The sequence below is a fragment of the Vulpes vulpes genome, chromosome 1, assembly GCF_048418805.1.
Source record: "Vulpes vulpes isolate BD-2025 chromosome 1, VulVul3, whole genome shotgun sequence".
Taxonomy (NCBI): Eukaryota; Metazoa; Chordata; class Mammalia; order Carnivora; family Canidae; genus Vulpes; species Vulpes vulpes.
This window is the reverse complement of record NC_132780.1, coordinates 128,486,406-128,499,491: the sequence shown is the minus strand read 5'-3', so window position 1 is coordinate 128,499,491 and position 13,086 is coordinate 128,486,406. Positions and strand designations below refer to the sequence as shown.

The window sequence follows — 13,086 nt, the reverse complement described above, 5'->3', positions numbered from 1 at the left end:
TACTTCAAGCACCTGCGAGCAACTTCTAATCATTTTCTGAACAAAGCAAGCTGTGGCTCACATCAGCTCGAGTCCTGTGCCTGCTGTGTATGTCCTTCTGTGTCACCTGACCTGTCCTAACATCTACTCATCCTTTGAGACTGAGCCCCAGCATAAAGCTGTCCTTGCCTGCCCTACGCGCCCTTCAGACAGAACAAATACTGATTGCGTCTTCTATGATCTCACTGTTTGTTACAGACTTCTTTCATAGCACCTAAAACAAAATTCTGCAGAAACAAAATCATCTTACTCAACACTATATTCTCAGTAGCCAATACAATCCCAGACCGCAGCTGGGGCCCAATAAAAGCATGTAAATAAGTGAATGAATTTGCTAAACAGCACAATAACATCCATAATAAAAGAGTAATAGAACTAGTAGTTTAGAATGTTATCCGTGCCAGGTACTGCTTAGAAGACACACAAAAGAAATAGGAGAGCAGCAACTAAATCAAATTACTTGCGTGGAAAATTCACTATTCTGTGTCAGCAAGTTCTTTAAAACACAATTCAAATTGCCTACATAACAGCAGCAGGCCCAGATAGTTTGCTTCCAACAATGGTGTCAGAAAACATTTTCTGGAAAATCCTGGTATTGCCTGCCACATTGCTGACTGGTCTCTTTCCGACAAGGGACTGAGTTTCTTGAACTTGATACAATGATGTATAACATAAAGGGGTTTTTGAACTTAATTTTAAAACTGTGGCACATTTTGAACCTCACAGCTTGATTCTACTTGATGAGACCTTCCCACCCTCCTCTGGGATATGTGCCTCTGGGTCACGACAGCCCACCTTTGAGCTTAGCAGGGCCCATAAAACACTTCTGAGTAGGCACATTTGTATGTAGTCAGCAAAGATGGAAGGGCGACCAGTGTCCTATGTACTCAGAAATAAATAACTTACCAGCTACAAATTCTGTTCCAGCAAGTTCTGCAGTGGCGAGGAAGTCATCGAGGGAGCTCTGTTCAGTCACTGACTGAAGATTAAGACGACCCCAATCGTAACCGTCGCTGAGCTCACTCGTGTGCAACTACGAAAGGAACACAAGGTAATAACACAGCTGTCCTCTTCTGCTTCCGACACGCAAACATGCTCTACACGCCCAGGATCTGATCTGCATTTTTTTTTTAAAAGGTTTTACTTATTTATTCATGAAAGACAGAGAGAGACACAGATAGGCAGAGACACAGGCAGAGGGAGAAGCAGGCTCCATGCAGGGAGCCCGACATGGGACTCGATCCCAGGACTCCAGGATCAGGCCCTGGGCTGAATGCAGGTGCTCAACTGCTGAGCCCCCCGGGTGCCCTGTTCTGCAGTCCCGAGGGCGATGTCAGCTCCCTTTAGGGTCACTATTAATACCGCTTAACATTTAACTAGTCAACATTTAAGTATGACAGATGCTTTCCATTCATTATCTCATTTAATTTTCTAAACCTTTTGAAATAAATTTTATGGTTATCTCTCGTCTGCTGATAAGGAAACAGTCTTGGACAGATAAAACATAACGAGCCTCTTGTTGCTGCTGATAAACAATGGAGATAGAGGGATCCCTGGGTGGCCCAGCGGTTTAGCGCCTGTCTTTGGCCTGGGGCGCGATCTTGGAGACCCGGGATCGAATCCCCCGTCGGGCTCCCGGTGCATGGAGCCTGCTTCTCCCTCTGCCTGTGTCTCTGCCTCCCTCCCTCTCTCTCTCTGTGTGACTACCATAAATAAATAAAAATAAAAAAAAAAAAAACAATGGAGATAGAGTCGGAGTCCACTCTGACCCCGGCACACAGAGCCGAAAATTTCAAATTTCCGGAGACCCCAGGAGAAAAAAACACGTGTTACACAGCTACCCAAATGCTGTGATAGGTCACACAGCTCTGTGCCACGGAGTAACGTACAGGGAAACGAAAGGACCCTGAGGCTAAGTCGTATCCCACACAATACCCTCCGATGTTTTGAATTTTATCCTGTTGGGTTAAAAAGTCACTCGCTGGGACCTCACTTAATGGATTTCCAGACCCAATCCAGAGTTTGATAAACACTATTCTAGCGACATGCCCACTGCAGGTGTGTATGCATGTAAGCATGAATAAGTAAATAAAATGGAAGGTTCAAAGAACCAATGTTTGGTCCAAGAATGAATGAATAAATGAAAATAAATAAAATAGAAGGTTCAAAGGGCCGCTGTTTGGTGGGAGGCCACACAGGTCAACAGGAAGTCCGAGAAGGGACGGGAGTCCAGGTCTTTATTTTTATTTTTATTTTTTTTTTTAGTCCAGGTCTTTCGAATCCGTAATCAGCCTTCCTACGTCTCCTCTTCTTTTTCACAAAGACCTTACGTGTTTGTCCAGGGGAGAGAGGCAGGCTCCGGCCGCGGGGCTCGACCCTGGGTCCCCGGACCGCGGCGTGGGCCGCAGCCGCTCAGACGCTGGGCCCCTTCCCTGGGCCCCTTCCCAGCACTTCCCACAGGTGGTAGCGGCTCCTTGAAGCCCGTTACAGGGTCAGTAACCCCTCCCCCACCCCCGCCGCGGCCCAGGCTCGGCCCGGCCCCCTCCCGCCCCGCGGCCCAGGCTCGGCCCGCCCCCGGCTCCGCGGCCCAGGCTCGGCCCGGCTCCCTCCCGCCCCCCGCCCCGCGGCCCGCGGCCCAGGCTCGGCCCCGCCCCCCCCCCGCCCCCCCGGCTCAGGCTCGGCCCCGCCCCCTCCCCGCCCCCCCGGCTCAGGCTCGGCCCGGCCCCCTCCCCACCCTCCCCGCGGCCCAGGCTCGGCCCTGCCCCTCCCCCCCGCGGCCCGACAGCGACCAGCGGCCTCCGCCTCCTCCTCCCGGCCCCGCGTGTCCTGCGGGCTCACCCAGGAGTCGCCGCGACGGCAGTCCCGGCTCCCCGCGGCCTTCTGGCGGAGGAGGGCCCGACCCAGGGCCCCGGGCCCCGCCGCTCTCCGCCGGCCCATCGCCGCCCGCACGGCCGCACGCCCCGCACGCCCCCACGCACCGCCGCACGCGCGCCTTCCGGTTCCTGCACGCGGCGCCGGAAGTGACGTGTAAGCGGAGCGCCCGGGGCGGAGGCCGGCCGCTTGGCCGTTAGGGGACGGAAGGACGCGCGTGTCGGAGCCTCCTTCCTCCGGCCACCTCCGCGGATACCTCGGATTTGACGGCAGCGACGGGATCCGCGCCGTGGTAGCTCCGGCGAGGAGCTAGGAGGCCGGGAACACAGGGCCGGCGGCCCCGGGGTCCTAGCGCCGCTCCCCCCCCCCCCCCCCGCTCAGAGGCGGGGACACGGGGAGGCGCCTCGAGGACGTTCTGTGCTCGCGTTTCCCGGGCGCCCGCGGGGAGGGGGAAGGGGAGCCCCTGCCGGACCCGACGTCGGAACGGAAGCGCGAGCAGAGCCTCGCAAGGCCGCAGGAGAGCCCGCGGCGCTGCCGGCGCTTCGTGGAACAGAGCGTACTTAGGGCGGCTTGGAATTCCCCGCGACTACAGTGAAGATGCTGAGCCGGCTGCGCTCCGGGGGGCGGTGGCTGCGCGTCTCGGAAACGCGCTGGGGGCGCCGGGGGCTCCGCGGCGGGGGCCCGGAGGCGGGGCCAAGGCCGGTGGGCGGGACCGGGGCGTGGTCGGGGAGGGGCCAAGCCCGGTGGGCGGGACCCGGGGAGGGCGTGGGCGGGGCCAAGCCCGATGGGCGGGACCGGGGGCGTGGGCGGGGAGGGGCCAAGCCCGGTGGGCGGGACCCGGGGAGGGCGTGGTCGGGGCCAAGCCCGATGGGCGGGACCGGGGGCGTGGTCGGGGAGGGACCAAGCCCGATGGGCGGGGCGTGACTGGGGCGGGACCCGGCAGGGATGGGGGCGTGGCTCCGGGGGCGGGCCCAGGGCGGGATTCCGGGGGGCGGGAAGAATGGGGGTGGTTGGTGCGCGTCTCAGGGATCAGCGCTGGGGATGCCCGGGGGGCTCCGCGGCGGAGCCTGCCTCCCTCCCAGGGCGTGACCCCGGGGTCCTGCATCGAGCCCCGCCTCCCCATCCCCCCGGGGAGCCCGCTTCGCCCTCTCCCTGTGTCTCGGCCTCGGTGTGTCTCCTGAATGGATGACATCTTAACAGAGGCAAAGAAAACAAACCCCGGCGCTTGTGAACTTAATCAGGCCTGTGAGTCTGCGGGAATCGCGTTAAACGTGCAGATTCTGAAGGTCTGGGAGGGCCCCAGTGACGCTGATGCAAATGCTGTCGGCAAGAGGATCAGTAGGAGGCACAGCAGGGGCGAGGCGAGCTGGGGCCCGCCCGCCCATCTCCCCGCCCATCTCCGGATCCCTGTGCCCCCCGGGGCTCCCCTCACTGCTGACCTACTGAATTGGGGTGGCCTTTGGGCGACCACCAAGGGAGTGCTGCAAGGCCGTGTGCAGCTGCGGCCTGGCTTCGGGAGTCCGCGTGTGCAGCTCGGTGAAGGGGTGAATCAGAATGTGGTTTCTCCCATTTCCCAACATGGGAACGGCGAGTCTTTTAAAAACTTGAACACAGGGCAGCCCGCTGGCGCAGCGGTTCAGCACGGCCTGCAGCCCAGGGCCTGATCCTGGAGGCCCGGATCGAGTCCCACGTCCGGCTCCCTGCACGGAGCCTGCTTCTCCCTCTGCCTGTGTCTCTGCCCCTCTCTCTCTCTCTCTCTCTCTGAATAAACAAAATCTTAAATAAAAACTTGAACATAAGATATGGGAAAGATCCATGGAAGAGGGTAAGTAGACAGTTCCTGGAATTCTCTTGACGCTGAGTGGTTAAAAATAAAAACTCATGAAGTCAGATTACATTGCTTTTACATTCTTTTATTTTATTGATTCACAAGAGACACACAGAGACCCAGGCACAGGGAGAAGCAGGCTCCACACAGGGAGCATGACGCAGGACTCGATCCCAGGTCCCCGGGGTCACGCCCTGGGCTGAAGGCAGATGCTCAACCACTGAGCCACCCGGTGTCTCTGGATTTCACATTCCATTAACAACAGCGGTAGATGGTATAAAAAAGCCTGGCATCTCATTCGTGGAGCTGAATCAGGACCTCAGGATTGTACACTCGTGTCCTCTCCCAGATTTTGTCCTCGCCAGAGGTTCAGAGAAAGCAAGCACTTTGAGGTTTTTTTTTTTTTTAAGATTTTATTTATTTATTCATGAAAGACACAGGCAGAGGGAGAAGCAGGCTCCATGCAGGGAGCCCAACGTGGGACTTGATTCCGCGTCTCCAGAAACATGCCCTGAGCCAAAGGCAGATACTGATCCACCGAGCCACCCAGGTGTTCCGCACTTTGAGTTTCTATCATCATTCTTCTCATGGGCTCCAAAAAATCTTGACTAACTAAGGTGATAATTTAATCGAGACCAGTAGAGAGTCAGACACTGACTGTGTAAGACCACGATAGCAGCAACTATTCTTAGCTGATGAGTAAGGAAGGTGTGAATAATTCTAGTGTTTTCCTCAGGACATTTCTCTAGTCTATCGCTGAGGAAGAACTGTTTACACCTCAGTTTTCTTACCTGTTTAATGGGATAATAATCCCTGTCCTGCGGAGAGATCGTTGCCTGGCAGTTCATGGGGTAGCAGCTTTCACAGATGCGTAGATTCCCCAATAACTGGATGCTGCAGGCAGAAACCCACATGCATCGTTGCCCTGTGCTGTGGGGTCCTGGGACTCGCTTACTGAGGAGGAAAAACGACTGAGGGTGCTGATGGCCTAAGATTATGGGATCCAGACTGAGTGGAACCACATGGAGTGGGGAGGGCGCCCCCGCGCTGGCTGCCACGGCTCCTGCCTTGTGACGGCTCCTGCCATGCGATGGGGGAAGCCGATCTGCCCGCACTGTCTGGGGACCCACACGCCCGGCCAAACCCCTCTGGTCGGTCGAAGTGTACGGCCCTCGCTGGGATCCCCTAACTGCCTCCCTGGGCGCTTCTCCGGAAGCCAGGTCTCCCTGAGCGCCCACCTCGAGGCTGCTCCCAGGGCTCCCGCGCAGCCTGCAGGTGGATGGAGAACCATCCCCATGGGGGGTGGTGGGCCCTGCCCCGGCTCCACTTCTGCCTGGGGGCCGAGGGCCCTGGGTGGGTCTCTGGGTTTTCTTTTCACGCCTTGGCCAGAACGCACATCGGTGGCAGAAACTGTGTCCCACGCCGAGCTTGCAGCCCCGCCCCTGCCTCCCCATCCCTGCGGCACCTCGTTCTGGATGGAGGGGAAGGCAGCTGGCGGGAGGCTCCGGCCAGGCAGCCTCCGCGCTCCTCCCACCATGAGCAGGCCGCCCTCCAGGGGTCCCTGTTGCAGAGGGGTCACTTCTCACGAGCCATACCTTAGCGGCCCTTTGTGGCTTTGATCACTCAAGTACTGATTGTCTGCTTGTGCGAGTCACTCTGTGCAGTGGGAAGCGTAAAAGACCTTTTGTTTTGGTGATAAAGGCGGGAAGACACTGGCAGAGGGAGAAGCAGGCTCCATGCAGTGAGCCCGATCCCGGGACCCTGGGGTCATGCCCTGAGCCCAAGGCAGATGCTCAACCGCTGAGCCATCCTGGTGCCCCACAGGTTTTTTTTTTTTTTTTAATTTTATGTTTGAGGGCACAGAGACGGGAAGGAGCAGAGGGAGATGGACACCGACTCTGCTAAGGGTGGAGCCCAACCTGGGGCTCAATGCGCAACCCTAAGATCATGACCTGAGCCGAAATCAAGGACCTAACAGTTGGCCGACGGAGCCACCCACGTGCCCGTTTTTCTTAACTTCCGGTTGTAGAAATTGATGCCCAATAAGGTGAAGCAAAGTAGAGCAGCATAGAAGTAGAATTGATAATGACCAAGTCTGGAATCTGCAGGTAGGGAGTGCCAGGTTATTCCCATTCATACATTCATTCACTCACTCATTCATCGCTTGGATCCAGGGGTTCGGCGTTGGACAACCCCCCTGCCTCCATGAGTTTACATTTCAGTGGTTGTCGGCCTGCAGAGGGACTCCGCCAAGGTGAAATAGCTCAGGTCAAGTGGTGGAGCCGTGAACCACGCCCCCAGTTAGACCCCACTCTGCCAGGACGGCCTTCTGGCCACTTCCCTAAATCACTCCAATAAATACACTAACAAGTGTCAGCACGTCCACCTGGGTGGTGAGGGAACGAGAAAAAGGTGAAGGAAGGATGACTAGCTTCGGGGGGGGGGGGGGATTCCAAGGGTCTGTGGGGGCCGTTTCTATTCACGCAAAGGACTGTTCCAGGGAAGGGGGAGAAGAAGGCTCCGAACACACACAGGCAAGCGGAACGAGAGCTTGGCAGGAACCACAGAGTTGCAATTTTGGTTTCAGTTTGTTTGAGCCTCCTTACAATGAGAGCGGTTCAAAGGCGGAGGGGACAGCTTTTTAAGGTAGTGAGCTCCCCGCCACCAGGGGGCATTCAAGCGAAGGCTACACAACCAAGTGTCAGGACGTCCTAAGGCAGGGCTGGGGTGGATGACCACCAAGGGGCTTAACGGTCGGCTTACCCCGAGAGGCTCCCTCCTCTCCACCCTGCTCTGTGTCGTCCCTGTGTTTGAACGAACGGGGCGACAGCGATGGCGGCAGCAGGGCAGGGGCCTCGCCACGCAGCCTGGGGAGAAGGCTACGCCCTGCCCGCAAGTCGTGGGAAGGCTGGGCGCACGGCGACCCACCGGCCAGCAAGGCCCGTTGCCGCTAGTTAGGGGTGCTGCGTCGCACGTGGACGGGCCCAGGTGCTCGGCGTTTGTTCCGAAGCCGACTCCGGGGGCCTGGCCAATCTGGTCACCGCCTCTGGTGGCCGGGGGCCAGCTTCTCCTGCAGGGCTCTAGCGCTCGCTTCTTTGGGCTGGTTTCCGTGGCTCTGCCCTTCTGCCCGGATGTTGTTGGGGCAGCAGGCATGGGGCAAGGGGTGGGTGAAAGGAGCGGCGTTGCGGCCAACACGGGCCGCAGGACCTGTTTGTCGTTCCTCCCTCGGTCTTGCAATTTCCTCTCATGGCCTCTCTTCTGACTTGCGTGGTGTTTCTCGGGGGCGGGGGGGGGGGGGGAAGATCATACTCTACAACCCCAGATACCTGCGGATGTGGCCTTACTTGGAAGCAGGTTCTTTACAGGCGTCATCAAGCGAAAGTGGGGCCGCGCTGAGTCAGGGTGGGTCCTGACGCAAGGACACGTGTTTTTTGTAAGAAGACACACGTGTGGACACTCAGAGACCAGCAGTGGGGCGGGGGCGGACACCAGGGGACAGGCGGACAGTGTGGCCCAAGGTGCCAGCCAGAGCCCAAAGCTCGGAGGCAGGGAGGGCGCTTCTCGCCTGCGGCCTCCAGAATCCGGAGAGAAGACGTTTCTGTCGTTTCGAGCCGCCTGTTTCCGCGGCCCCAGGAGGCCGACGGGGCCCTGCAGTGTGGCACACGCAGAGGCCAGGCCCCGGCGGGGGCAGCGTGTGGGCCCCCCCAGTGGGGGCGGCGGAGCCCAGCGCCCCAGCACGGCTTGGGAGGCCCCTCCCGCTGCTGTGTTCGGGGGCCCTCCGGGTCAGGCCCCAACCCGACGGCACGGACGGGACGGTGCAGGCTCGGGTGACCCCGGGCAGCTTCAGGGCTCCAGGCTCGGGTGACCCCGGGCAGCTTCAGGGCTCCGCAGAGCCTCGGGCCTTTCCCCTGCGAGGGAGGGGAACCTCACGGGGAGGAAGCCTGGGGAGGGAGCCAAGGCCCGGGACACCGTGTTGGCGAGCGAGCGGCTCCGTGGGCTGGCGCACCCCGGCCTGGTGAGCAGACGTTACTCTTCCCCCGGAGACGCCCGGGCTTCGTGTCCAGCTCGGCAGACGTTAGCTAGGGCCTCGCTGCCTTGCACCGCTGCGCTCGCCGGCAGCACGCGGGGGCACCTCCCCAGGCTCCGTGGGACCTCTGGGCGCTGGCTCGCAACTCCGGAAGGGCGAGGCCGTGTGCATCTCCCAGCGCCCCGATGCCGTGCCGCACGGCTGCCGCTTTGCTCGCCGAGGATGGGCCAGGCCCCCGTGCCCACAGAAAAGTTTCAAAACGAGAGACAGATGAGAACAGGTTGCATAACATCCTTCCTCGATGGGAAAAGCTCCAAGCCTTTACCATATGCGTTTAATTTCATTGATTCTTCTTTATGCTAATTTTTCTTTTTTTTCTCTCTTTATGCTGTTTTCTATAAAACATGAACTGCTCCAACTCTCATTGTTCTTGAAGCGAAACCCTGGGGGGAGTAAGGGGGACCCGGCAGAGCAGAGGAGCCCAGGGGGCCACCAGACTCCCAGGCCCGGGCGTGACCTTGACCGCTGGAGACACCGCAGTCTCACTGTGTAAATCCCGGGACAGTCATGCTTGCCTCTAACTAACCTCTTCGGTGGCAGTGACAGCTGGGACCAAGGGGACTTTCCGTTAAGGGTCCCAGGGAGTGGTGGCTTAGTGAGGCCCTGGGGAGAAGTGCTTGGTTGGTGAGGGCTGGGCCCACCCAGTCAAAGCCGTGAGCCCCCAGGACGCGGCCCTTCACGGGGGGGACGGGAGCGGAACATGTGCCCTGCAGTTCTGTGTATTCAAGGTCCCTGCTTTATGTTTAGCTGACGGAAGAGCCCTGAACTGAGATTCAGGCCACGCGGGTCCCAATCTCAGCTTGACCGCTAAATAGCTATATAGCCGTGTGTGTGACTCTCGGGGCCTCAGTCTCCTCATCTGTAAGCCAGGAGAGGAGGGTGACCAGATTGCCCTGGAAGGGGGTGCCTGGGTGGCTCAGGCAGTCAAGTGTCTGACCCTTGATTTCGGCTCAGGTCCCCATCTCAGGGTCGGGGGATCGAGCCTGGCGTCAGGCTCCACTCTCAGTGCGGAGTCTGCTTGTCCCTCACCCTCCCCTTCTCTCTCTCTCTCAAATAAACAGATAAATAAAATCTAAATAAATAAATAAATAAATAAATAAATAAATAAATGATCGTCCTGCAGGGCCCTTCTAGCTCTGACAGCCTGTGCTTATGATGGTCCAGTTGCAGTGAAAATAAACACAGGGTGGTGTTTGTCCACGCTTCGGTGTTTATTATGTACTGACCTGATGGCAGGCACCGTGCTGGGGGCCGAGGGTACGCGGGGGAGGGGGGGGCTTCCAGGAGCTCACAGGCCCCCGAGGGAGGCAGAGTTAAAGACAGTGACTTTACAATGAAGCAAGTGCCGAGGCAGAGATGCAAGGAGCTCCCCCCAGAAAAGTTCCAGAGGTCAGGGAGGCCTGAGCCTCTGGGTGACGTGGTCCTGAGCCGGCTTTATAAAGATGAGTGGGGAGGCGGCAGGAGGAGGTCATTCCTGTTAGAAGCGTGTGTGTGTGTGGGGGGGGCTTTGAGAGGGACAGGTTCAAAGGAAGAGGGACTTAAAAAAAGATTTATCTATCATCTATGTATGTATCATCTATCATCTATCAATCTATCTATCACGTATCTACCTACCCACCTATCTACCACCTACCTGAGAGGGGATTGAGGATCAGGAGAGAGGGAGGAAGGGGAAAGAATCTTCCGCAGACCCGGTGCCAGTCACGGAGCACCGCACGAGCTCCCGGCTCACAGCCCTGAGATCACAGCCCGAGCTGGAACCCAGAGCCGGCTGCTCCACCGGCCGAGCCGCCCAGGCGCCCGGGGTGCCCGGAGGCAAGCAGGGGGAGAAGGTGTGGATGCAGCTGAGGCAGCGGGGGAGCTGGGGTTGGCACATGCCAACGCCGCTCCGCCCGCCGTGGTTTTCTGGAAGGGGCGCTAGGCCCTGCGCCTGGCTCTGCAGGGGAGCGGCCGGTCTGGAGCTGGAGCGTGGCGCTGGGAGGCCTAGCGCTGCTGCGCCAACCACCATCGACGCGGCACAAGTCAGCGGGAGCTTAGGATTCCGCGGGCTCGACGTCCTCCTGGACTCCCCGGGCTGGAATTGAGGCACCCCAGGGTCTCCTTTGGGGAACCTCCGGGGAGAATTTGTCCTTCTGCAGGTTCCAGAGGCTGCCTGCTTTCTTTGGCTTCTGGCCCCTCCTTCCATCGTCGAAGTAGGCAAGGGGGGGGGTTGGGTCCTTCTCGGTACCACATTACTCTGACCCTCTCTGCCTCCTTCTTCCACTTTTCAAACAAAAGTCAAGGTGGGATGCATAGACCACACAAACGACCATGTGAAGGTCAACAACTAAGCGATCCAGAATGCCGTGCCACCAGCAGCTCTCTGGAGCTCCAGAACGTTTGCATCACTCCCGAAGGAAGCCCGTTGGCTAGTCCACTACGGGCGGCTCCCCAGTCCTCCCCATCTCCAGCCCCTGGTCTGCGCCGTCATTGTGGATTCACCGATTCCCTGCCGTTCGTATAAAGGGACTCCTACGCTGTGTGACCTCCTACATCTGGCTTCCACTTTAGCATCGTGTTTCTGAGGTCCCTACTTCCACTTTGAAGGAGGCTTGGAAGAGGGAGCGGGGGAGGATACGAGGCTAGGAAGGAGCTGACGGTGGGAGGAATGAAGTGGGGCAGGGCGGGGCTCCCCAGACTTCGGATGTGTTCCATCGGGGGTAGTTGAGGCAGAGATTCTGACTTAAGGGACCCAGAAAATGGCCCAGTGGATTCTGGTGCAGCCAGTGTGTGTGTGTGTGTGTGTGTGTGTGTGTGTGTGTGTGTGTGTGTTCCACTCTGAGGAATGCTGGTGTAGATCCTAGAGGTCTTTTTTGTTTTTAATGATTTTTAACTTTATTCATTTGGGAGACAGAGTGATCACACAGCAGGCAGAAGGGCAGAGGCAGAGGCAGAGGTAGCCTCCCGATATCAATTCTTTAACCTACTCAAGCCCTCCAGGACCGGGGCACCCGGGTGCCTTGATTGGTTGGGCATCTGCCTTCGCCTCAGGGCGTGACCCCAGGGTCCCGGGATCGAGTCCCACGTCGGGCTCCCTGCATGGAGCCTGCTTCTCCCTCTGCCTGTGTCTCTGCCTCTCTCTTTGTGTGTCTCTCATGAGTAAATAAATAAAATATTTAAAAAAAAGAATTGCTACAATAGGAGTCAGAAATGAGGAGGGCTGAGGAGTCAGAGGCTATAATCACATGGTAGGATTTCTGAAGCTGGAGAGTCTTTGAACCTGCTGAGCTCCCTCATTCCCACCTCCAGACCTGCCCAGTAGCCTCACACCGTGCTTTCCAGATATATAGTTGTGAGTGTGCTAGTACCCACATTAAAGAGGTAAAAGGAAACAGGTTAAGTTAATTTTAATGCTATTTTGTATTTAACTCAACACAGCCAAAATCTTATCATTCATTCACTATATAATTATTATGAAACGATTGAGATATTGTCTTTTTTTTTTAAAGATTTTATTTGTTTACTCATGAGAGACACACAGAGAGAGGCAGAGACCCAGGCAGAGGGAGAAGCAGGCTCCATGCAGGGAGCCCGGCACGGGACTCGATCCCAGGACTCTGGGATCACGCTCTGGGCCCAAGGCAGGTGCTCAACCGCTGAGCCACCCGGGTGTCCCCATCCTTTTTTTCCTAAGTCTTAGGAATCCAGTATGTATTTCACAGCTGCATGACATCTCGGTTTGGACCAACCACATTCTGAGCGCTCAGTAGTCACACGTGGCTTGTGACCTCGTTGCTGGTCAGCACAGGCTAGAATGCTCCTGCACGACCAGCTCCGTGTCATTGAGGTCTCTGCCCAGAGATACCTTCCCCAGCCATGCAGTCGGTCTAAAGCAACCACCTTCTGCTCCTGGCACTGCCTTTTTTTTTTTTTTTGCATGTGTTGAGACATCAGTATTTGATATTTTATTATTTGTTTGCTTTATTATCTGCATCCCTCCTTGTAGGACATAAGTCCCATGAGGGCAAAGACCTGTCTGCCTAGCAACTGCATCGCATCCACCTAGACTCTCAACAAATGTTTATTGAATGACTTTGAGGATCCCAGATTAGTCATTTGTTGTCTCTAAGGCCCAGGGCATTCGGCGGGTGATGGGGAGGCGGCGAGAGGGAGGATCATTATGCAAGAAATGGGGTGGGAGGGAGCCGGCCTGAAAGCTCAGAGGCGGATTCTCAGATGTCAAGTCAGAGGCCAGGTTTCTTGCCAGCCGCAACCGGCTGTG

The 13,086-nt window shown here is 57.5% G+C and overlaps 1 protein-coding gene across 1 annotated transcript in view; it reads right to left on the bottom strand.

Annotated features, from left to right (window-relative positions):
• LSG1 (large 60S subunit nuclear export GTPase 1) overlaps window positions 1–3,038 on the bottom strand; it is a 33,393-nt gene extending 30,355 nt beyond the window's left edge. Inside the window, exons 1-2 of the mRNA XM_072726717.1 lie at window positions 2,878–3,038; window positions 946–1,072 (exon numbers count right to left, since the gene is read on the bottom strand). Coding sequence (XP_072582818.1) covers window positions 946–1,072; window positions 2,878–2,976 — 226 coding nt within the window. The 5' untranslated portion in view covers window positions 2,977–3,038. The remainder of the gene's footprint in view (window positions 1–945; window positions 1,073–2,877) is intronic.
• Window positions 3,039–13,086: the final 10,048 nt, after the last annotated feature.